This window comes from Aulonocara stuartgranti (genome assembly GCF_965226115.1).
Source record: "Aulonocara stuartgranti genome assembly, chromosome: 7".
Taxonomy (NCBI): domain Eukaryota; kingdom Metazoa; phylum Chordata; class Actinopteri; order Cichliformes; family Cichlidae; genus Aulonocara; species Aulonocara stuartgranti.
In genome coordinates, this window is record NC_138945.1 from 20250058 (window position 1) to 20276488 (window position 26431).

General features: G+C 39.2%; 1 protein-coding gene across 1 annotated transcript in view; it reads right to left on the reverse strand.

Annotated features, from left to right (window-relative positions):
* The window catches only part of arhgap24 (Rho GTPase activating protein 24), an 84093-nt gene that overhangs the window by 44440 nt on the left and 13222 nt on the right, over positions 1-26431 (reverse strand). The window contains exons 2-3 of the mRNA XM_082541537.1: positions 21803-22018; positions 5464-5551 (exon numbers count right to left, since the gene is read on the reverse strand). Of these exons, the coding sequence (XP_082397663.1) occupies positions 5464-5551; positions 21803-22003 (289 nt within the window). The 5' untranslated portion in view covers positions 22004-22018. The remainder of the gene's footprint in view (positions 1-5463; positions 5552-21802; positions 22019-26431) is intronic.

Consider the following 26431-nt stretch of genomic DNA (forward strand, 5'->3'; position numbering starts at 1 on the left):
AACTCGCAGCACAAAGGCTAAAAACGTCTGGAGCTGATTTTTTTTTTTTTTTTTAATATTTGCAAATTTTCTGTGTTATAATGAAACCAAAAAGTCTAATTTTTATAGTTTCACAGATTTTAAAAGTTCATTTGACATTTTACTGGCATTGCAATGTCTAAGAAAACCACACGAGGGCGCTATACCCTTTCTTTAAAAACAAAAAGGCCCCAAAGCTGTAGATTTACTCAAACCCAGAAAAACATTAAAACACATTCACTGTGAGAAAATGCTGAGAGATTAATTGCTTATTAACTTATGCAACAGTTTGTCAGCTTTTCAGTTGACTCAGTCAGTAGCATTTAAGCTCGAGGCTGTCCACAACAACGTGAGGAGTTTCTCTCATGAATGAAGGAGTGGCAGTCTCTGTAAACGAGCAGGGCACTGTTCCCTTAATTAAAAAGCAGCGGTTTGCTCGGTGACAGAGCCGAAGACTGAGCCTGGGGGCAAACGCAGACAAAGTGACACACTCTGAACTCTTGCTGGAGCTTTGTGCGTTTTGGAAGCTGCATGCGTTTTCTCCATCAAAACCACAGCAGGCAGTCTTTCCTGCTCAGATAATTAATCACAGTTGGGTGACAGGGAAGTGACATTTAGCAGCAGCTTAGATGTGTAGAATGAACGAGCAGCGGATGCCTTTTTTGTTAAGATAGTCGTAATTTGCTGCTCTGCTTGCTCACTGCATTGTTCTGAGCTCTGTCATGCCATGCAGAAATATTATGATGATGATATCTGACATTCTTGAGAGGATTTAAGAGCACTGCGGGAAATAGAACTGCAGAGCGATCCTTGTCACCGGGACGTTCTGATATGCGTTTCCGATGTATGGCCTACATATCTAGACAACACTTTCTGTCTATGAGAGCTATAGCACCTCCAAGATGCTCCAGTTGGGAGGAGGATCCACAGGCACACATCTGTCACAACATTATTCATACAGTTTAAAAGTGTCCAGCACATTCACTTTGTTGTTACTCTTCTTCTCCCTAGCTTGGGCCCGTGAGAGTTTGCACATGTTGTGACGTGTCAGCGCCGTGGCTGGTGTTTAAAGTTTGGAAAACAAAAGGTCCGCTGTGTCTGTACCTGCGTTTCCCTGTCAAACAGCTGAAAATGAAGACAGTCTAAATATTGTTTTCAATTTGGTGCACTCACCTCGTAAGCCCCCTCCCCTTCTCCTTTCTTTCTCACCTCTTCAAGTTTAGCACACACACACACATCAGCCAGATGTGGAGGGAAAGCTAAGAGCTGAAAAACATCACAGAGTGCTCAGCACAGGTGAATAAAAGTCTGAGATTTTTTTTTCCTGAACTGTTTTGCAACTTTTTTCCCAGTTCCTCTGAGACAGAGTAACTAAGTAAAACTTTCCAGAAAAGCTAAAAATACAGAGAGCCTCCCCTCCCTGTATTGATGCGGGATGCTTCTGTTCAAGCCCCTTGTTGTCACACTGCTCAAATTTAAACCTCATCACCACGCTTACAGACAACAAGCATCTCTGTAGAGCTCTGACTTTCACCTCATTTTGAATACACCCCTCTCATCACTTCCTGTCTGTCTGCCAAATTCTGTCTGTATGCTGTGTTCAAACTGCAGGGCCGCATTTAGACCAGTGGAATAAATGTGTTGTTTTTCCCCTTTCATTTGCTCTTTCTGCTTCTCTGAGACTTCTTTATTGGCTTCCTCATAACAAGCCATGTTCTTGTTTTCCATCAGTACGAGGCTGCAGTGGATGACGCCGGATGGGAAAAACTGTTTTGTAGTAGAATGCCGAAAACCCTCTGCCAGGCGGTTGCATCCAAATTGAAAGACCCTTATTGTGAGCAAGTAAAGTCACAATTTAATCCGCATGTTCTGGTCTGGTGCTGGTCCACAGCAAATCTGACTTTAATAGTTTAAAGACGACAGGGACACTGATGTCACAGCAGTGAAGTAAGGCTCCATGTATAAATCAGAGGCCCCAGTCACACTGACCTGGAGACCAGTTGGCAACTACCTGACAAATACAGCAGCTAGGGACAAAATTTGTATTAGTCACTATGAAATTGACTGCTAAAGCCCCAGTCATGCAGGCCAAGCGACTGGTCAGCGCTAACCACCAATCACTGGGGAAGAATGTGTTTGACCAACAGGTTGGCGAGTGGTTTCAGTAGGTTTCAGGAGTCACTGGGTAAAATTGGTGTCAAAGAACAAATAAAAAACAAACAAACAGAAAAACTGTGATTGCTTTGATCGCTAGGAAATTTCTGTGGTCAATCAAAGTAAAAGTTGCGTCTTTGAAAGCGTTCACCTCTTGCAACTATTTGACCCAACAACAGCCAGTAAAATCCAGCGACTAACCAGCAGGTTGGGAAATGCACATTTTTCCCGAGCTACCAAAGGTTCCTAGTGTGGGTCTCAGGCCTGTGCGATGGAGGCTTAAGCCTAATTATACAGATTACATTAAAAACAGAATTCACAATAAGAGTCTGACATTTTGAGAAATATGCTTGTTTGTTGAGGAGATTTAGGTAAAAAGATTTATGCGACTCTTATTTATCTATATGGTGGCTACTTTAGCTTATCCTGGAAAAAGGGTTGTTCATTGTTTTGTAAAAGGTTGAATTCCTACATACATTGCTATAAATATCTCAATTTCACAGCTGTCCAGAAAACCTAGCAGGCTTTTTAGCTACTGATGGAAATGTTAGCTACAACAGGAGATACTGCTGTATGAGTAACAGAGGTGAGTGAGAGGTGAGCACATTTAAAAAACAGAAGTTGAAAGTCATAGTCAGAGATTTCAGCAACACTGTCCCTGTATTTACTAGGTATCAGATCAATAGCAAAATTTGCAGTATTGCACACCACTAGGTGACATTACTTAGTCTTTTCACTTCCCACTTTTGTATTTGTGCTGGCAGCACACTTTAGAGATACAGCACAATGAAGTTAGTACTTAAATTAACAACCCCTGAATTTACAGTTGAACACAATTTAAGTTTATCTTGCCTCTCACACTTTAATCTATCACAAATACACTTGAGCTCACTGCTACCTTTTCACTGATGTAGTTGGCTGTAAAACCTTTAATACGTACTGTAAACACTGGAACCTTTTCCCTGCAGTCTTTAAGTCATTCCAGCAGTACTGAAACAATCAACATCGTATCAAGACTGAAACTCGGCGAGCCCTGAAAGATATCGAAACGCATTTCTCATCACTTAGCACCACAAATGAAACAAACAGCTTTATAAAAGCCTCACTTCCCAACAGAAGTAAACGATATGTAGCTTATGATGATTTAGTATTACATGGCAGCTGTACAAGTAGAGAGAATACACACTGGAATTAAAAAAAATCCTTTTCCTTCTTCCAGAAGTTGTAAAGATTGTATTAAGGTGTACTCCCATTGGAAAAAATAACCGTAGAGGTAAAGACTGGAAGAAATGTACCACATATTTTCTAAAAAGAAAATTATATGTTTAAACGCATAACCAGTAACTGTTCTTCTTCTTAACGGTGCCTAAAATGAAAACAATAAAATACGGCAGCTTTGGCCCGCGTGGACTTAAAAGTTGTCGAAGCAATCGAATTGGTTTCTGATTTTTAGCAGTTCTCGGCTAGAAGTGACAATAAGCTAATTTGTCTAATGCTGAAAACCGGTGTCGAACCAGCAATAGTGAAGTGTGATACACAAAACTTTCATTTCACATTTTTTCACAGCTGAAATGCACCCCGGATTTAGAAAGACAGGTTTATGTTTTTAACTGAAGCCGATGCTAAAGCTGTTTTTAAGAGACTTGAACTTGTGTGTCCAGAAGAAAAGAAAGATAATAATTTTTTTGATAATTGTAGCATTATCAAAAAAAAAGAAAAAAAGAAAATGAATCTTGCACCAGCCCTTTATGCACACTTTCAGTTCTTCATCTGTTTGACACCATGCTGCTGAAGTCACCCACACTTAAGACGACCTCTGCTTGTTTGCCTCTCGCCTGGCTTCTACAATCAAAACCCTTCCCATGCAGGGAGTGTAAGCCCCATATTCTCATGCCTGATGATCAGATAGGAAATTTGTGCTGAGGTAAGATGTAAGACTTCCCTTACATGTCTCACTGAGTCACTGTGCCCTCCTCCAAGCCCAGTTTCAGTTAGCCTTTTGCAGAAGTTTGAAAAGTCTCACGCTAGCTGCTGTGTGAATTACCGGCTTAAGTCCACTCTCAGTGTGCCTCAACAAGTCTCCCAGCTTATATCTGCGTTCTCGCTGAATGCAAATAGCATCAAATTACATTGTGAGCAAACTTTTAGATGCTCACTGTGGCTTTATATTGAGAAATCCTTTTTGTTTCACTCCTGTTGCATCATACTATTCAAGAAACAGCAAATACAACGTGAAACGCAGAATCAAATGAAATTGTTGCACGGTTGCAAAACAGTAGTATTATTCAAAAGTTCACTTCTCCAACTGAAATGTGAATACTGAATGAAAGAGTAGCAAATGAGCTGATCTCTGCAGGGAGCGCTTAATCCTCGTCTGACGTTGAAAGTGTTAGACAGCCAGCAATGAAACGACAAGAACACCATCGAGATTTTTTCAAACACCCTGTAACACACACATATTGACCCCTATTACCCCAATACTTGTACCACTATCTGCTTGGTTTGCGTGTGTGTTCAGTGAGAAAAAAAGTCTTGGCAATTATACTTTGGTTTCCTCTGAGGGACACTCAACTGGATACACACCAGGGAAAAGACTAACACAAATAAAGTATGAGTGCTTATAGCATACATCCGGTGTTTTCTACTGGGTTTTTAAGATCAACTGGGGCTGTTGATGCACTCTGCGTATCTTTTAACAGCTGCGTCTGTTTTCCCCCTGTGAACGTGCCTTTTAAATATCTATTCCATAAGCTCACATTCCAGCCTGGGAAAATATCCCACATTTCCTTCATGCTGTGCTTAACCACGTTTTCACATGTTGTACGAGTTTGAATTGTAACGATATGTGTAAATGACTGTCATCTAGATAAGAAAAAAAAATAGTTATATAGGAAAACATACAAAACATCACATTTATTCCTGTTATTGTTCTACGGGGCATCCTCAGCACATACAGCATTAACAGTCTAATAATCCATGGTTGTTGCCTTTTTTTTAAATGCTCTCTTTTGTTGCATTCAAGCCAAAATAAAGAAAAAAAATAAAATGGAAATCTGTATATTAAAAAAGCTTAACAGTAAAAACGGATCATGAAGTAAAGCCCATAATGTTATGTAAAAACAGACAGACGAGGTACAGACCTCACTGTGATCCCTTAACAAATCCCCAGTAGAAGGCAAGCAAACAGTTAACCTCATGGTTTTGTTCCTTCTGCTGCCAAGTAAAGATTGCTTTCACCATTCTGTCCTCAGTAAAAACAGCAGTGATTAAATTGCTGTAATCTCATCCTACCTGGAATGACCTCGAAAAGAAATTTTCCCCCTTCGTCGCCGCTGCTTGGATGCTCTGTAACTTTGTTTCCACGTAAAAAAATGGCTCCCTGTGGAAAATAAAGAACAGAAGCAATTTTTAGACCACACAAAACAACATTTACTGCTTTTGGTTTATAAATGTTAGTTATTTTTTAGCAGGTAATGTTTTTTGACACAGTCCAGATGAATGCTCAAAGCTTTTTTTGTGAAATCTGTTGATCAGTATTAGTGCTTAATGATGATATCAGTTCACTTCCCTGCCCAGACTACACAAATTAGTCAGCTGTTCTAGTCATAGACTGTATATAAAGGATGGATGTAGTCACTATGACACACAGGCTGGCCATTAGAGGATCTGTATGTGTCTTTCTTCCTTTGAGAATGAGTTGAATTATCCCACTAAAAAACCCCAAAACAACAACAACAACAACAACAAAGGGTTATTTGCCCTCCTAAACATGAAACAATCATTTTGAGTAAAATGCCGCTGAAAAATTTCAAGTTTATTCACTCAAATAATTAATCATAAAATATGCTTGGTGTAAACTAAATGTATACCAATCAATTAAATTTCATTTGACCAGATTACAAATGTAATGTTTTATAGTATATAAGTACCTGTGTGGTACTTTAATATACCCATTCACTTATTGAAAAGGTGAAAATCCAACACATTTACAGTAATTATTCCAGAGTTACAGATTTTAGTTTGCAGATGAAAATTGCATATAATATCATCTAAACTTCAGTGTAAACAATCTGACAATATTCAATTTCATGTCTACAGCACATTTCAGATAGGTTTTAATGTTCTCTTCAGCTCTGCTGGGCATTTAAGGGCTCCTTGACTTTTTTCTGAACTAGCAGAAATGACTAATAATACATTTATTATTCAATTAAAATACCAGCAAAAAACAGATTTCCACTGTAAACTATAAAGGGCTTTGGTTATTAGACTCTTGTAGTTTTACCATTTATATATCATTTCTTCTCATTTTTAGTGTCATAGGTTATGTTGTGAGACGGCCCAAATGGACGGAGGCAGGAAGCAAGCTCCCATAAGAAAAGGTTACTCGGAGACATGAAAGCAGACACAAAGTGCTTACCATAAACACCATGGCAGAGCACAGCTGAAGACTGAGCTGTTTAATCATAGACTGATTACAGATGGGAAACAGGAGAGAGGAACACAGGTGAGCACACTTAAAAAAAAACAAAACAAGGACTATCACAAGGTAGAACTAACGCAAACCATAATGGAAAACCAGACTTCAAAGTCTAACAGCAAGTAACAAAAGGAGACTAATCCTAACCCAATCATCTGCATCTGACAACACAGAACTTTGGAGTGGTAGAGCAGGTCATCTGCTAATTGGAAGGTTGATGGTTTGATCCCTGACACTCTGCATGCCAAATATCCTTGGGGAAGATACTAACCCTAAGTTGCTCTGTGTGTGAATGTTAAGCATAGAAAAAAAAAGTACTTGTGTGAATGTGTGAGGCAATAAAGTAATGTTGTATAAAGCACTATGAGTGTTTCAGTGGAGTAGAAAAACACTTTATAAGAACTGTTCCATTTACCATAATTAGGAAACACAACGGAACAAGGCATAAACTCCGAACAAGCCAGAGGGAGGAACTGAGAAGGAAACACTGAAGCAACTTAGCACAGATAGCTTTAACAAAGTGGAAGTTGAAGCTAAATTGGGACAGAAGTATTAAAACTAAGACTAGAAGGGAAAAAGTATATCAATATAAAACAGGGAAGAAACATGACTTGAACTGCAAAGAGGAAACTGAATGTGAAAATACTAACATGGGTAAACTAACTTAAATTACACCACCTGGCTAATATGTGTTGGTCCCCCTTTTGCTGCCAAAACAGCCCTGACCCATCGAGGAATCAACTCCAGTATCTGGCACCACGATGTTTCAGACAGATCCTTTGTCCTGCAAGTTTTAACTTTTTGGCAGGGCACGCTATCCTGCTGAAAGAGGCCACAGCCATCAAAGAATACAGTCTCCAATGAAATGGTGCCCATGGTGTGAAACCATGATTAGGTAGGTGGTACGTGTCAAAGTGACATCCACATGGATGACAGGATCCCAGCATAACAGTCCCCAAAGCATCACACTGCCTCCATCGGCTTTCTTCCCATAGCACATCCTGGTGCTAGGTGTTCCCCGGCTAAAAGAGGCACCTGACCGTCCACATGATGTGAAACAAACGTGAGTCATCAGACCAGGCCATCTTCTTCCATTGCTCTTTGGTGCCCATTGTTAGTGCATATGGCAGTAAACAGAAGTCAGCATGAGCACCCTGACAGGTCTTTGGCTTTGTGTATTCTGACGCCTTTCCATCAGAACCAGCACGACCTGTTTCAGCAATTTGAGCTACAGTAACTCATCTTCTGGATCAGACCACACATGCTAGCCTCTGCTCCCGCTGTGGATCATTGAGCCTTGACCACCTATGACTGTATCGCTGGTTCGCGACTGTTCCTTCCTTGGACAACTTTTGATCCACTACAGATATGGGAACACCCTGCGAAAGCTCAGATTTGGTGATGCTCTGACCCAGTTCTCTAGCTATCATGATTTGGCCCTTGTCAGACACTCAAATCCTTATCCTTGCCCTTTTCCCTGCTTCTAACACATCAATTCTAAGGACAAAATGTTCACTCGGTCCTTAATATATACCATCTGCTAACATGTCCTATGACAAAGAGATAATCAGTGTTCTTCAATTCATCTGTCAGTTGTCAGAATGGTATGCCTGATCAGTGTAACAAGACACATAATGCATCTCTCAGGTCCTGTGTCAGGTCTTTGCTGATTTTGCTTTCTTATTTCTTAAGGACATGACTTTCAGATACTGTTCATCTGCTGCAGATAGTTTTTAAAGCCTAACACTTCGTTTTTCCTCTACTTGTTCAATTTCCTAAAATTTATAATGACACCATGCTGATATATTACAGGTTTTCAGATAATAGTGTTTTAAAAATCACTTTCTCGGTGCAGATAAACTGTTTCATGCCTGTCAAATTGTGTTATATTTGGCATTTTTTTGTAGATTCACCTAAAGAAATTGAAACAAAGTATGTGTTTTTGCAACAGAAGGCAGAATTTACTTTGCTTCTTTGTCACGTTGACTGTTATGTGTAGACACAACACTGGTGAATCTCTTGAATTAGGTGGCAGTTTTATGCTTGTATGATTCATAGGTCAGTGTTAAATATTTCAACAAGAGAACATTTGGTGAACTATTGCTCAAGACCGCTTAAAAAAAAGAAAGAAAAGAAAAAAAAGTCTGATTTCCTGGCAGCGAAATGTAAAGAAACAAGGCGTGGCTCAAGACCTTTGCAGAGTACTATATCAGAACTCAACAAATAACAAACACCAGCAGTAAGAGACTTGAGAAGAGGCAAATAAATAAACTTAATATAACTCAATCAGAAAACCTAAGAACAATGAAAACCAACAGAACACACCAAGTAGTAAAGAAATCCAAAAACTCAAAACTCTGGATCCAAGCCCCAGGACCATGACACTGGCTTCACAAATGATACTACACCATAAATTCATGCAGTTTAGTAAACTTACCAACTAGCATCCAGGTGCTTAAATAAGGTATTTCTTACAGAATGACAGACTAGTGCCAGTAATTATTATGTGGTTGAATATTCTTTTCAGATTACCTCGTCCTTTCCAACTGATTCAGTGACTTCTTGTGTTCATTAACAAGTTGGACATCAATGGCACAGTGCAGCATCTGACAGTCATTAAAGTGACCCCTTTGTGGGTTAATGCTAACGCAGACAAGATGTGCAGAAGTGACAACGTCAGTACTCAGGACTTGTGCACATTAACATGATCAGAGAGAGAGTCAGTTTCCTTCCTGCTCGCAGAGAGAAAAGGGGACTTTTTAATGAGCCATAACTGTGACAATCAGGAAGTTGAAACCCTACCTGAGGCCCCAGATGAAGCGCTTTGAAGGAGGCTATAAAGATGTTCAAAAGAGAGGGAAACAAAGGAATGGACTCGACTGATGTGGCTGTCAGAAAGACAATATGACTAGCTTCAATATATCAGGATTAAAAGGTTTTTCAAGAGGTTCCTTTCGTAAACATTGTTTTAGTTTGAGGGAAATGAGAGACGATTTAGATAAACAGTGTGCATTTGAGGAGAGATTTAAAAAAAAAAAATGCGTGTCACATTTAAAAAAACCCAGAAAAAAAGACAAGGGCCTGTTAAGCCTTTCTATAACGTAAAACCACAACACCACAGAGACTCCTCTCCTCCGTTTTAAGCCGCAGCCACACTTTCCATGCATCCTCCCTGGTGGCCTGTTGTTTGCTGCAGACAAACCCAACCGCAGGCAGAGTAATATTTACCCAGCAAAGAGCACGTTTGCCAGGCCCAACCCAGCGCGAGACAAAAACCCAACCTATTTCGGGGTGTTTTGTGCATTTTTACATTGTTGTTAAGTGGAATGAGGTCACTTTTGGAATCGGTGCAATGACACAAAACCAATTATCTTTTATTCCCAAACAAAAAGCCACGCACACACATATGGGACAAAAGTGACTCCGAGAAATCCATATGAGCAAAGCAACAGCAGGAGGCTCAGGCTTGTAAGCAGCAGCTCAGCCTCCAGGAGGCTTTTTCTGAGGCTGCGTCCAACAGTGTCCTCCAACTGAAATCTAATTTCATGTGTTTTCTGAGACTGCAAGCAAATACAAGAACACTGACTGCGGCCTTTTTTCCATTTAATGGAAGAGAGTACAGAAATTTCAGTTGGTCCTGCTGGTCAGATCAGCCTGTAAAAACTGCAGCTATTACCTTCCACATGTGACATTGATTTGTTGGTCATAAACCCAACAGCTTACTCCTGCTGATGTGCCATGTTTGTTTTTATTGAGGTTATAGGGTGAATGTCCTCTCTGTGCCCCTTACCATTGGCTGTCTCATTAATTACCTCTGGCTTCTTCAGTAAATTAAAAGGAGCGAGCAAATATCTGTGACTTTACCAGCCTAATAATCACCACACAAGTGCTATCATAGTACCAGTCTTTTAGGATTCGTACTAGGTAAGGTGCAGTGAGATTTCTTTTTCTGAAAACAGCTACATTGTCTCAATTTTTAATGGCATGGATTCAACAAGGTGCAACAATGTGGTCTTCTGCTTCCCGATTCAGTGCCTTCTCAGAGATGCTCTCCTGCATACCTCTTCAGTAGTCGGGCCATTCTCCTCCAACCTCTAGCACCAGCAAGGCATTTTCACCCAGAGAACTGCTGCTTACTGGATATTTTCTCTGTTTTGAACCATTCTCTGTAAATCCTAAAGATTGTTGTGCTGGAAAATCCCAGTAGATCACCAGTTTCTGAAATATGCAGAGCCTTCTGTACATATAACCTGCTCACATCACCAACAACACCACCATGTTCAGAGTCACTTAAATTACCCATCCTAATGCCCAGTTTGAACTTCACCAGGTCGTCTTGACCACATCTACATAGCTAAATGCAATGACATAGTTGAATTTGTTATAATTAAGTGTCAGATGAGGGTATGATATAAAAGCTTTGAGGATGAAATAAAATAGGAAAAAAATTATATTTCAAACTTAATATAAACAAAATATTTAAAATCTAAATACTACTACTGATAATAATATCAATACCACTACTACGGTAATAAAATATTGAAATACTTTCTCAGAATCACTGCATAACACGAAGGAATCATTCAAAGCTGGTGAGAAGAATCAACTGCTTCAGATAAAAGCTTAAGAGTGAAGTCAAGCTGCCATCTGTTTTTGGTGCAACAGGTAATTCATTATTTGTCTTGTTGTTCAACTGACTTTGTAGACAATAATTAGTGTTCTCCAGCCTGGCTAACCTTTTACAGCAAATCAAACTCAGCTGGAGCTTAGCTGGAGACCTACAACGGGTCTGCCTTTCTAGAGTACCATATGTATCCATTAATTTGACCTTATGTATTTATTCTTCACCATTTCTGGTTCTAGTTTTTTTAAGGGGCAAAGAGTTACTAATGTTTTTCCTGCTGCAAGGTTCAATAATGCAATAAATGTCACTATTCCACTGTTACACAACAGGTATTTCTTGCACTGTCCCACATTCAAAAGCAACTATATAATAAAAACCACCAACTATGACTGCATAACCCTCATAAATATTAATATGCCAGTTAACTAGAGGGAAATGGGAAACTTCTTCATTAATTTTTATTTACTTGTCAAATTAACGTTGGGTGAGTAATATGAGAAATTAGACAGGATAAATGATAGACTGAAATTACCACAAGGAACCTAAATTGGTGAATTACAAAGCAAGGGCGATTTAATGATTAAAAAACAACCGTATGTTAGATGCAATGCATCCGATTGCTGGAAAAGTTACCTACGGATTTTAAGCTATTATCTTTAATAATAGTATAAAATTAGTCTGAAAATGTATAAACACTGTAGTTTTTGTTAGAACTGAGATATCAATCACAGGTTTTAATAAAGTATAGAACGGAGATATAGGGGTGGAAAATATGGACGAGCAGGGACAGTAGCATGTCTGCTTACCACAAGCTCAGGGCCATTTAAAAACATGTCATGCCACTAACAGTAAATTCCCACAAAGGCATACACTACGCCCTGCCATTTAATTTTAAGAATACCTGTCACTGCTGTTGCTGCTGAATACCTTTTATCATATCCATAGAGCTTACAACACATAACCAAAGTTATATAGAGTAAAGTATTTTCTGCCTAAAGTAACAATACTTTTAGGAAAAGCAGTAACTGCAAATTACATTATCATCACTTCCAGGGAACATAAGGAAATACTGAAAAGCAAACAGTACACACAAGTTACATTTTACGGGTGTACTCCATCAACTATGGTAAAACTATGGTAAAATAAAGTAAAGTAAAAAAATACTTTTTATAGGCTACATACACAGTTCTCTTTGCACAAGATCATATCTAATAACTATTTGCATCACAAAATCATTTCCAGGATCCACAAAACAACTCTAACAACTGTTTTCCTCCACAGTGTAGGCTGTCTGTCAGTGACATTACTTAACCTCATTAAAGCAGCAATTTCATTATGTAACCCTATTAAAGTCAGACAACAGCATTAGTTTATGCGTTTATCTTTTGCAAAGACCTAAAAATACGCCCACATTGCAAGAACATGCTGCTGAAGTCAAACTTGTCCTCCATCTTCATAAGCTGAAGAAAAATCACAAGAAGTTGGCAAAGGAGATTCTATCAAAGGAGCCTCTTTGTATCGTTAATTGCAGTTCATATACAAAAAGAGCAAGCATTAACAACATTTATGACAGCTACCTTGTATTAAGTTACAGGGTCTAATTTAAGGTAATTAGTCATACACCTGTCTTTGCATCATGTTGCTAAAACAAGCCAAGGCATTAGAATGAGATAATGCACAATAATACCAGCGAATAATAGGACAAAGATTGTATCTTATATTTCATTTACATGTTGCCACTGAAGTCTATTTCAGTCCATTCAGGTCTGCCTTAACATCCTGTATCTATACCTTTAACACTAGAACACAGGTGCAGGAGATATTTGGCTTGCAAAGTCTACAAACCACAAAGGCAGAAGGTATTTTCCTGTTCAACCATTTTCCTGTGAAATTACTTTGCAGCTATAGCCCTCAATATAGTCCTTGTACTGCAGCGCATTATATATTCCACTGTTAAGTAGAGAGAAAGAAAAAAACAGAATACAGCTGCACCAACCACAGAGAAGACATATCCCTGCTCATCAGCTATGCTTGTACTACAGTTTGGATGTCTCCTACGTGTGAGCTGTTACCAATATCCTTCTCTGGATGCCCCGACAGCAGGAAAATCAAAAGCTGTCTACAGCCCACAAATCAAGCTTCACTATCACAGCTTTGTTCTATTAAACAAATGAGACAAGCAGATGCGTAAAGGTTTCAGACAGCTCAAAGCAGACTACCAGAATTCTTACAAGATGGCCTTTCCCAGGACTTGAAGATAAGTGGATACTATGAAGGACCTATAAAGCCTTTAGAGTGTATCATAGAAGATAAACTGATAACATATGTGGTTTGGAGTACCACAGGAAATGAATGAGGCAGATGGAAATGAGGTCAGCGGCACGTTGCCCATACTGATCCTCTGTACAGATCATATTTGTCAGATCAATAGATAAAAAAGTCAAACTATGACAACTGAAAGACATAACATGGCATGCTGAGAAAACAGAGTAACATACGGTTCCAGAGATATGTGAATGATATATGTACAAGTACGAACATGCTCAAGACTAAAAAAGACATAGCTGTGCATAATTTTAAACACCACTGAGATAGCTTCATTTTTTTTTTTTAAAGAAGAAGTTAGCACTTTTTAGTATTATTTCTCAATGCAAATGTAATACAGATTGGCAGTGCTGTGAGCTGAGCTGTATGTAAAATGTTCATGAGTGTGACTTCATATATTTCAGCTCTCAAAAACAGAAGAAAGTAAGAATGAAGGCAGAGAGAACAGCCCCTGAAAAAGTGACATGCGTGACAGGAGTCGGCTTGACTTCAAAGTTGTGTCAGCAAGGTCAGATTTAAAGTTAAAGCAATTCAAGCGGCTGACTGTTAAGCTCTAAAGTTGATGGCATTAATTATCTGACTGAAACTTGATTCGGTTTTTAGGCCAAAGCCACCAAAGCATGGTTTTGATTTATTTGACACTGCAAGCTTCACTAGGCAGATGTGAAGATGATGAACTCGATGTATAAACTGCAAAAGAATGCAGAGAAAATGGGATGGCATTTCTGCTTAATAAAGGAGAACGGCAGAGGAAGCAGAAAGAAGCAAGAGTTTCGATATTGGTTACAAGTATTTTGATTTAAAATCTCCCAGCAAAGCAAAGTTAAAATGAGCAAATACCAATTAAACCTATTAAGGTGAAAGGCAGAAAGAAAGTCTTTAAACCATCCACAGGTGAAGACTAGTTTTCAGTATATCTGATATCCGATTCTGCCCTCAAATCTCCTTTGGGGGTCTTAGAGGAGACAGGTGGGAGGAATATGTTATAACCTGATATTGTTGATATGGATTTTTGTCCAGCAGGTCCTTGCTCTGACTGAACAATGACCTTCACACAAAGCGCGTGTGGTTAGCATATGTAAAATGTGTGTTAGCTTGTCCACATGTTTGCTTACCCATTCATTATTATTCATTCATGGGAAACCAGATCAATGAGAGTTCTCTAAATTATACAGAACATCAGCTAATCAACATTCATTAATGTAAACAGGTGCTAAAACAGTTAAAAACTTTATAAAATCAGTTTTTGCACATTTATTTTAATAATTTACTGAGGGGGAATATTTGTGTATCTCGCCCCATTAAGTTATGTCTCAGTCACACAGGCAAATCTTATTTCCCAAGTAGTAGTTTCTGTTGTTATGAAATCCATTTCTAAACCACCAGCCATTAGGGAAAGTTTGTGTTCCCCAGCTGGTTGGCAGGTGGTTGCTAGTAGTTCCCCTTTCCTTGTGGTTACTTTGATTGCTAGCAGGTTGCTACAGTTGCTCGTAGTTTGCTCATTTTGAAATGTTGATTGATTGTGGTGCTAATGCTCAACTTTTATTTGGAAGACCAATTTTTCCGTTAGTGGTTTGCATTGACCTTCCTCAAGTTTCACTGCACCTCATTCATTAAAACGGCAAATGTTTGCAGACAAGTCATCATGCAAACTACAGAATACTGCTGCAGTCTAGAACTGAATGTAAACCATCGACTCCTTATTTTGGACAAAATAACAATGTATCACTAGGAGTATCAATGTGAATCACACCTTTTATCTACAAATTCATTGTTAAGATACAGCTATAAATGAAATATAATGAGTCAACAGATGTGAGCCAGTGCTTACTGTACTGTGTTATGACCAATGAAAAGTGAAGCATTCTAAGACAGACAGAACAAGAAGCTCTGCAGTTCAGTTTTTTAGTGAGTTGGGATTCGACGTGAGTAAATATTCCATACAGCTGCTTTGCTCCAGCAATACAAATACCACTACATCTGCACACACCTTAAATTCGCTGTTTTACCCTCTTGCACCATCAGGTATTAGAAATAGAAAAAGTCCTTAGGCTACAAAACTTACAGGAACTTGTTGCAAGTCCAGTGAGACTTAATCGACTTCTTCATCCATCACTGCAGAGCTTATTAGACATGCAGTCACCCTTCAGGAGTTAAAGGAAATAACTTCTATGCAGTATATGCAGCCTAGGAATACTAATGGACGGGGCTGCCTTCTATTAATGATAAACTTTTTTCATGCTTTAATATATTTAGGCTAAAGGAAATGTCTTTGCCTTAATATTATTGCCCATCTGTAATTTTAAAGAGACGCCCATACATGCAAACTTATTGAACCACTTTAATGGAAATTTTTTGTCTATTACCAGAGGATGATGTCAGCAATGCTTTTCAATTTGTTCACACAAGGGTGTCTTGATAATGTCCACTTCTTGGTTCACATGCCTCATACATTCAAATATAATGCAAATCAGATCTCCTCTGGTTCTGACGTGACAGGCTGGAACCCTGCCTGCTATAAAAAGCTTTTATTACTTTGTGATGCCTCAAAAACATCTTTGTCAATGTCAAACGAGGGCTACAGAGTTACTATTGTCATCAAATCAGCAGTAACACAGTGTTGCAGAATGAAAAATTACTGAACTGCAGTGGCGTTTTATTTACTCCAGTTAAATGCAAAGGTCAAATGGTTTTCAGCTTAAGCAGGGAAAACAAAAGGACTTTTAGTACACAACTGCACTGCTGCATTATTGATATGATGCAATTTCTTATTAAATCCAGCTACTTCTCATTTCGTCTGCCTCCAGAAGTGCCCCCTACATGCTATGAATATTAACTAACTTGTAAGACGTGCAGCAGCTAAAATCATAATAAACTTATGAAATTTTAATGTCTTTCATTTCTTAAAACATTAAATCATTTCAACGTATTAATTCACAATTCTCTCATTCATTCACAATGCTACTTTCCTTACATCCCTGGCATATAGATACAAGGCTGAGTGGTTTGAATTACAATAACCATACAATCTCACCCACCGCATGAATAGGGTCTTTGTTTATGGCTCAGCCAGATGAAATCCGAGTAATGTATGTGTGCATCTAAGAATGCGAGTGTGTACATGCGGGCTTGTGCGTGTGTATTCCTTCATAGACGAGTAAGTGCAGGCAGATGGCATATCGACACTAATCCTACACGTGCTGTACCCTGTACCCATGCTTTTCCGTGACCCTTCACCTCCATCTGACGCCCATTCTTCGGATTCCTCCTGTTACTCAGAGAGGTTCGGCCTAACTGTATAGCATCAACATGTTTGCCTACATCAGCAGTAATTTTTCAGATAATGTTACAGTATCTAAAAACATCAGAATTCTTATGAGTTGCAGTATTGGAAATCAAACAAATGTTATAAAATGTTCACTGCATGAAAACAAAACAATGGTATGTCAGGTATAAAGTCCCAGTGCATCACACATGACGACATGTTACAGCCATTCTGAGGAAATCCCATTTTTTTGTTTTTTTTATTTATTACTTGATGTTTTTTCTACAGCTTTCTGACTTCATAATTGAAAAGATTATTCCAAGTTTAGCTATTTAAGCTTTGACTTTCAGAATTGAATCTCAAAAGACCCAACTACTCCATCGAGATCTGCAAAAACAGGTTGCATGGCGGACACCGAGTTGGCTGCAAAGACAGGTGCTTGCAGAGCAGCAGAGAAGCTATGAAGAGAGCGACTTAAACCCGAATCGGGGAATCTTCACTTCCAAAGTAAAAGTTGTGCTTTACCACTGAAACCAACCTGTTTCAAAGAGTACAGATTTTTACTTTGAAGGCAAATTATTCTCACAGTTTCACTACCACTTAGTGAGTAGCTAGTGAGTATTTGGAGACAAGTCAGCAAAGTAAGGGTTACCATGGCAATCTGCTAGCCGCCAAAGCCATCTCAAGGAGGTTTTTGGTGCAGCATAGTTTACCTCTTTGCTACCAGTTTCACGTAGCAACAGCAAACAACCTCCAGCAACCGCTTGCCAACCGGTTGGGTATTACACATTTTTTCCCCCCAGCGTCACTGACCGCTCGACAGTGTGACTAGGAGTTTAGCAGTCATTTTCATGGTTACTGCCAGCAACAGCCAGCTACGACTTACAACCAGTCAGGTAATGCTAGTTTAACTGGTGGCATTATGGTTCTAACTTGACTCTAGTGGTCCCAAGAGCCAAACCCCCCCAATGTTCTTGCAGGATTAAGGACTGATATGACAACTCGAGCTGTTTGGTTAGAGTAACAACAGGATTAGAGGCACTAATCATAAATACTGTTAGGCTTTCAGTATCAAAAATAGACACTGAAACCTAGCACTCTGCCTAAGATAGACAGAAAAGTCATACTGTGATTAGTTACATAATTACAAGCAATCACTTGCCAACTTTTCTGGTAAGTCTCCGTGTTAAAACCTCCCCATAATTCTTCATAATATTAGCAACTAATATTTACTGCTTAAGAGTGCAGTGCTAGCGCATTGTGTCCACTGTAAGTAAAGATAAAGCAGTCAGTCCATTGTGTCTAAATGCTGCTATTTTCCAAACTTGTCCCCCCGCCTTTTTTTTAAACTGTGCGTACTTTAAATTCATTTATTGTGAGACTTTATATTTATATGTGAATAGCATAATGAATGCTTTTTGTTTTCATAAAATGTAGATTCAGTTTGTGCCAGAAGCTAGTTAAATATGTAATTTGTATGTAATATTTTCCTGTCTAATCGTTCAACAAATTGTTAGCCAACAGAAAGTAGCACATGTTCATGTGTCCTCTGAGGTAGCAGCAATTAGGCTAATGTGATGGGTAATGGAGAGATCACAGCATGTCAGAGAATTAATCAGTTGCGTCTCTGTTGGATGTGGCTAATAGGTTAGCGTGGGTAGATATTACTCCACCACATATAGTCTAAGTAAAGTGGAGGATCTTAGTGCACCTTGTGTGTTTGTGTTTTTGCCCTGATCTTAAACATCAGCGTTCGAGGCACAAAAAGCAAAACCAAACCTGTTTCTGACAGTTTTCTGTCTCCTCTCTGTTCCGCTGGTATTCCTCCTTTTTGGGATGTTGGAAACGCTACACTGGTTATCTTGTATTCTGTTCGGTACGCTGTCTTTTTGGAGTGTTCTGTTTGTGCTCTTACATGCTTCTCTGCTTTGGAGGTCATGGAGATTTGAGGACTTTGAGCACACTCCTCTGTACCTGACCTAGTTTCACTAGAAATTTCCCATTCTCTGCAAAAAAAAAAAAGTAGCTGAAATTTATTACAGCTTTAGAAGTAGGGCAAGAATGGAAAGTTGCTAACCAAAGAAGAGTATTCCACAGGTAGATGGAGTTGTAGGGACATTACAAATAAGTTCTCTGAGAACATGATGATAAATATAATTATCAAGTTGTTTCAGGAAAACTGTTTTCTCTCTTTTTTTTTGACACAGCTTCAAAACCTGGCCTTCCCAGAAAAAAAGAAAGAAAATCTCTCCTCCCCCTGTATCTGGCCTGTGGCCCACCTTCAGGTCTGGAGCTTTAACCTTTAGAGACTTCTGCTGCTGCTGTTTCTTGGGTTTGGCTGAGGCTCAGTTTCCTGGAAAATTGGCCAGGCAAAGAAGTGTGGGTAGATGAGCAGAATAAAGATTTCAATTGTGCACAAGTGATCAAGTTTCCACAGGAAAAAAAGGAGATATTGTTTGGTAGGGATAAATATTACAAAAGGATGTGGTCTTTTGTGTATTTGCCAAATAGGAGTAAGCTCTGGTGTAAAATAACTGCAAAGAGGAAAAAAACAAAACACGAAACATCTGCTAACTGATATAAAGATTAAAGGCATGATAGGAATATGACGTGACAAGCTACTCATAAAACACACTCTTAGAGTATTTATGAACTAGTATTTAATAACAAGTTGCTATCCAGCATCATTGTATTTGACAACCAAGAAAAGACTATTGACTCTTTCATCAAATTCAAGAAATTAAACAAGTTTCTTAATGAACTCAACTTGTGGAATCAATGTTCGCTCTCTTTCACTGTATTTTGGCAGCTTCTTTTTCCAGTCTGCACATGCTAAGTGAGAGGGAGTTCCTTGTTACAGTAATGTTAGAGATAGCCATAAAACTCGTGTTACTCATTGTCTCTTCTCATTTCAGGATAGCCATTTGTGTGTGTGTGTGTGTGTGTGTGTGTGTGTGTGTGTGTGTGTGTGTGTGTGTGTGTGTGTGTTTCCATAAAGACAAACTGAAAACAGTTTGGTTTGAGAGTCAAAACAACCTCATTTGAACCATAGCTCGATGTTATCATCTCACCTGGCTATACTGTAGCATGTATCTACAAGAAATATGGTGGTGCTGTGAGTAAATACAGCAAATACAGAAAGCACAAACAGACACTTCACCACAGCAGGGCTTAGAGTACATATTTAGATTCATATCTGATCGTAATGTTAAAGTGAGCAAAACATCTCCAGCACATTTCCCACTGTTGAATGGCTGACTTCATAGCGACGCACTGTATGCCAGCCATCATTTTATATTGAGGCTGGCCCATTAGATTGAGTAAGAAAAGTAATATCACCACTTGTGACGGCTCTAGAGGGTTGGCTTCAATTTCACCGAGGCTTAGAATTATCATTAGTGGCAGTTGCAAGCTGCTTTGAGTAAATGCTTTTATTGTATTTGTATCTTACTTAGGAACTATCAGCATGTATCCATCTGTGTGAAACACCCATACGCTTCCTTTTTCACAAGACTTTATGCAGTCCTGTTAAACAAAAAACAAAACTGCTTCTATTGGTGTCAAGAAGGTAAGTAACAGCCAGGTGCTGCTAATCAAATGCACTTGATCTTTTGATCATGAAATGTAACCACTGCTATAAAACAGAATGTTTGACAGTTTGCTGGTCTGGAGCTTTAAGTTGTGGCAAGGAGAAAAGGCATCGGCAGTAATCTTAGAGAAACAACTGTTGCTGCCCATCAATCTGGGAAGGACTATACGACCATTTCCAAATAATTTAAAGTCCATCCAAAGACTCATCACAAGTAGAAAACATTCAAGACAGCTGCCAATCTTGGATGTGGATTGTCCCTGAACATTCACTCCAAGGTCAAACCCTTGCAAAGCTGAGAGAAAACCCAATAGCTACATCTCAGACTATAGGCCTCAGTTAGTGTGTTAAATGTTAAACACCATAATAGTACAATTAGAAGAAAACTGACCAAGTAGGCCTTATTTGGAAGTGCTGCTAAGAGAAAGCTTTTTCTTCTGTAAAAAGAACATGGGAGTATACTGTAGCTTATGTTTGCAAAGTTGGATCTGAACAAATCACAAAACCTCTGCAACAACCTCTGTGGACGGAACAAACCAAAGATGTCTGGTCATATAACTCAGTGCCACGTTTAGTGAAAACCAAACAGCATATTAGCACAAACACCTCAACTAACTATCAAGCGTGGCGGTAGATTGGTGATGATTTGGGCATGCAGCCACAGGACCTGGGTACCTTGCAGTCACTGAATTGACCATCCTCTGTGTACCAGAGTCACATGTGAGGCCATCTGTCTGATAGCTAAAGCTTTGCTAAAACTGGATCGAGCACATGCAAGCACAGCATCAAGTCTGCAATAGAATGGCTGAAAAATAAAAGAATTAAAGTGCTGCAATGACACAGTCAAAGTCCAGAGCTCAACCTGATTGAAATGCTGTGGTGGAACCATAAGAGTGTTGTGTATAAACAAATGTCTGCAAACTTCAAAGAACTGAAGCGATGCTGTAAATTAGAGTAAATAAGAGTGGGCGAAAATTCCTCCACAATGATGTGGGAGACTGATAGTCATATAGAAAAGTATTACTTTTTAGTTTTTCACAGGACTGCATAGAGTCTTGTGAAAAACTCACATTTTTCATATGACTGTAGGAACGCACCTTGCTAACAAACCATGCTTACAGTAGCTAATGACTTATGACCCTAGGTGCATAGGTTAAGGTTTCAGAGCCCATAAAACAAACTTCACAGATGCTACACCCATCTTTTACATACAGTCTGGTCATAAGCCAAAGAGCTGTCTGATCCAAAAAAAACTCAATCATCATACAGTGAGAACTATCATCTGCATATGTGTGGGTGCATGCCACAATTTTTATGTTAGTTCATCTTCTAGTACATTCACAGTCTTACCAGAGCTTTAGTCTCCTCCTCATCTTTGTAATAGTAGAGCTGATCCCCTTTCAGCACAAACCAGCGACTGTGCCACGTTTTGACAAAACCTCCTTGCTTCCGGAGCCACCCACACCTGATGACATTCAACTTTTGACCCTCAGTACTGACATGACCTCCGCTGCGATGAGGACTGCCATGAGACACACACTGGTCATCCATCACAGCTACTCCAACCTGCAAACAAGCAAAAGAGTTCCAGATTGATTAAACTCACAGAAGCTGCAAGTTCGACACAAACCAAACAGCACCAGTATTTTTGCAAGATGTCAATCATCATTAGAAGGATATGGAAGTTTTAATATATTTTGTCGGGGGGGGGGGGGGGGGGGGGTGTTGTGATTTATATTAACCTATAAGCTTATCATACAGGCCTCTGCATTGCTGGATGTGAAGCTTAAGGCACTCAGACAGAGTTGAGTGTCCACAGACCAAACCTCAAATCTCTTTTATCTTATTCAGTGTGTCACCCACCTACACATGTTGGCCTGCTAGGTCTGATCTTGTCCCAGTTTTATATTTTATCTCTCCTACGTTTAGTGCCTCAATCTCTTGAAGTTGTAATTGGCAAGATGCATTGCCATTTTGCTGATGCCTTTTAAAGGTCTTCATAGCCAGATGCCTCTCTATAACAGTGAACTGACCTGACCACAGACCTACATGTGGAAGCTTGCTTTTATTTTAGTTTGATCCATTTGTACAATTTGAGTTGTTGAACCTTATTTATAATGTGAAGCACTTCACTTTAAGTAGGTTTAAATAGAGAATACTTTCGGCCATTTAGTGCTTATTGACTAGCATTGGTAGCAAGCTAAACTAAGATGATAAAAAAAAAAAACGGTAAATGGTTTGTCATAATAACCGCATTAGCATGTCGCTGTTGGTGTTCAAAAACTGAAGGCTTACAGACCTGCTGACATGGCTTTAGACTTTTTATTAAGGTGCAGCTAGGCAATTAAAATCACTTTGTACAAAGTCAAAGGTTTGTGTACAATTCTCATTTTTGTGATTTATTTAGACAACAACAAGTCAACAAGATTACAATATGTTAAAAGATAGGCAAATGAAAAAATGTAGTTAGCGGTACCTAAAAGATCAAACTGGTCACAAGCATTTTGCTGCTGGTATACTTTCACCTGTGCGTTAACAAACCATTTTCATCTCTTTCATCCCATTTTTTTAAAAGTTATGATTTTCCCAGAATTGGACGGCTAGAATGACTGGGCAGAAACAGTGATGCATTTTAGCCTTTAAGAAATAAGTTTACTGTCCACAAAATGCAGCCAAAGTGAAAGAAGGTGTTTTTGTTGGTCCTGAAATCTGTGAACTAATGCTAAAGCCATCTGAATCAGCAGCAATGGGAAACATTTGTGCACAGAATTGTCTTGGCAATATCAGAGCAGAGAATCTTGCTGAGCTTGTGGATAACATGCTGAAAGCACATCAACTAATGAGTGCCAGAATGTCACTGAAATTGCACTTTTTACATTCTCATCTTGACATTTTCCCACCAAATCTGAGTGATGTCACCAAGGTATAAAAGTATTGGAAAACCGACACCAGGAAAAATTGAATCAGAGGATGATGACCCGCTACTGTTTGTTCTTGCAAAGAGAGACGGGTGTGCAGTGCATGCGCAAAAGCAAGTGCCTCAAACATGTTTGTGGATTTATTTTGAGCTAAATTGACAGAAATATGCTTTGGAGAGATCCTGAGATCGTCTTCTCTTGTTTTTGTCCAGAATAAACACATTAAAACAATTTTTGGAAACTTCTAGCCATAGTGTTGATACATTATATTGAGATACACATCATTCACGTCAAACATCAATGATGTGTATCTCAAAAATGTTACGTGCAAGCTTAAATCAGATTTCATGTCTGCAAAACAAAAAGATAAATAGCCCACCTGAAGTCCTCAGAAGCAAATTTTATTTATCAAAATATATTGATTTGTACATCTGTGTAATACAGGTCAGTGCAGTCTGCATATTAATGTACCCTATAACTACTATAAATATACACACCTGCATCATCATTGACATATGCTAAGACTGCTGCTGTCAGCTATAAGCACTGCCATGTTATCAGTGGCTCTGGTTGTGCTTGGCTTGGTGAATGTCCAACCATCCCACATGGACCAGATGTGGACCAGATGTGGACCAGAAGCAGCTCTGCAGTTTTCCAGGCAGCAGTGGAGCAAGTGCAGCCAGGCTGCTGGCGAATTCAAAACTCTCTCTGGTTCGGTCCAGGTAAGAATGTCACCAGTGCACGTTCATGCACGAGCATACTCGCGCCTTTGCACTCCTCGAAGAAAATAGCTGTTTTCCCATTGCAGTGCGGTGACTACAACCTACTTATTATCTTTTATCCATCTCAAGTTCGTCTTTGTTCCACTTTCATGCTAGATGAATACATGGAAAGCATGAGTAGGGCTTTTCTGTCAACAAAGAGATCAGTTCATTCAGAGAAAAATGATGGTGTGGGCTCATCTAACACTAATATTGGTGGGAATAATCTCTGTTTCCCTGCATGCATTTATTCGTCATCATGTTGGCCAGTCTGCAAGCACACAAATAAACAGAAAAACCAGTAATATCAAAAGTCACTCCAGATTCACTGATATGCTCATAGAGTCACCTGCTGTATTAGGAGTATGAAGCCATAGCCCCACATTTTTATGCCTCCTGCATGGGGCACAGCTAACAGCACTGCTGGGACCAACCAATGGTAAAACTTTGAATTGAAACTGTAAATAACTCAGCCCTTTCTTAATGTGAATATCTTGGATCTGGCTGACAGTAGAAATACCATTTAGATTTACATTACACTGTGGCCCAGTCCAGGGGTAATAAATTGCCGTACAAATGCATAGCCATTACTAAATCTATAAATTACCTGACAAATGGAATAGAAGCAGAAGAAAAGTTAGTGTTTTTATCGGCCCATGCAGGAACTGCATGATGAATGGTGACCTTTGCAAAGTTACTCATTTTAATTGTTGTGGTCTCACTAAAAGCACATTCATATTTGTGGGTGACATAAACAAGTCTAATAGACTCAATAGAAAAGAACAGCAATAAACTGATGAACAAAGTACAGTATATGTATATGATCATCAGGTTCTTCATTTAGCAGTTTTCAAAAGCAGTGAAACACATGATGCTTTATCACTTATGCACATCACATTCCTGAGTTTTAATTGATAGAAACCCAATGAAGCAGACAACCATTTCCTCAAAAGCTTGCATACATATCACAAATAAGAAATCATAACAGCAGCGGATGGTTTATGTGGCCATCAAGCAACAACAACCCAAACAAGTGCTAAGGTAAGCTCAATGACCTGTTTTCCAAACCAGCCATTCGTTGTGGAAGACACCTCCCCAGTACGTGCTTATAGTTGTGGCTGTAAGCATATTTATGAAGCACCAGCAAAGTCTCTTCAGAGCACATCACTGTTATATCGATTCAGCATTTTGAAAACCACCTCCAAGAGCTGTATACTGTGTCCCAGTAAAACACCTGTGTGTACAGATGCATGTGTGCAGCAGCGTATCAGTCCCTTGAGCCACAGTCTCAAAATAAACAGCGGCACACTGGAACAGTAATATTAATGACTTTTTGGTCACCCAGCATAACCCCACTGTTAGGAAAGGGAGGAAACTAGTGACACACGAAGACAAGAAAGCTTTCAGATTCAGTCTGCTTTAAACTTTAAGGTGCTTTCTTTTACATACAACCGTACAGGTAGAGTACATTTCAAATGAAGACAGTAATGTAATCAATCTTGTTTAAGTTAGAGGTTGACATGAACCCTTGTTTTTTAGTAAGGTGATCAGATCAAGCATGATATAGAATTTGGCATTTAATTTTCAAAGCAATATTTATCATTTAAAACCAGAAAAAGCAATTGTTTATGAGCTTTTCAGCAATGTGTATTTCTGACCTAGTTGGCAACACTGTGCAAAGACACGTTCTTGACTGTGTACCACCATCTGCTCGGCTGTGATGCTGCTCTTATGTATGTGCTGCAGACTGAGCTGAGATCATTCTAAACAATACAAAGAAGCCACATGCACTCACTGGCTGCTTTCTCAGATTCACCTGTTCAGCTGCTTATTAATGTAATTATCTCATCAGCCAATCGCGTGGCAGTAAGTCAATGCATTTAGGCATGTACATATGGTCAAATCAGCTGAAGGTCAAAAATAGCTGAAGTTCAAACTTTCATATGGGAGAGAAAGGCAATTTTATGAATGCTGCACGGTTGTTGTTGTGAGATGGGCTGGGAGTATTTCTGAAACTGCTGATCTACTGGGATTTTCCCACACAACCATCTTTAAGGTTTACAGAGAACGTTCTGAAAAAGAGACGATATCCAGCCGCCACAGTCTAGCTGGGTATTGTTGCTGACTATATCGGTCCCTTTTATGACCACAGTGATGGTTGCTTCCAGCACGATAGCACACCACAAAGCTCAAAAACAAACAGGTTTCTTGAACATGAAAATAAGTCTACTGCAGTCAAATGACCTCCAAATCACCAGATCTCAATCCAACAGAGCACCTTTGGGATGTGGTGGATCATC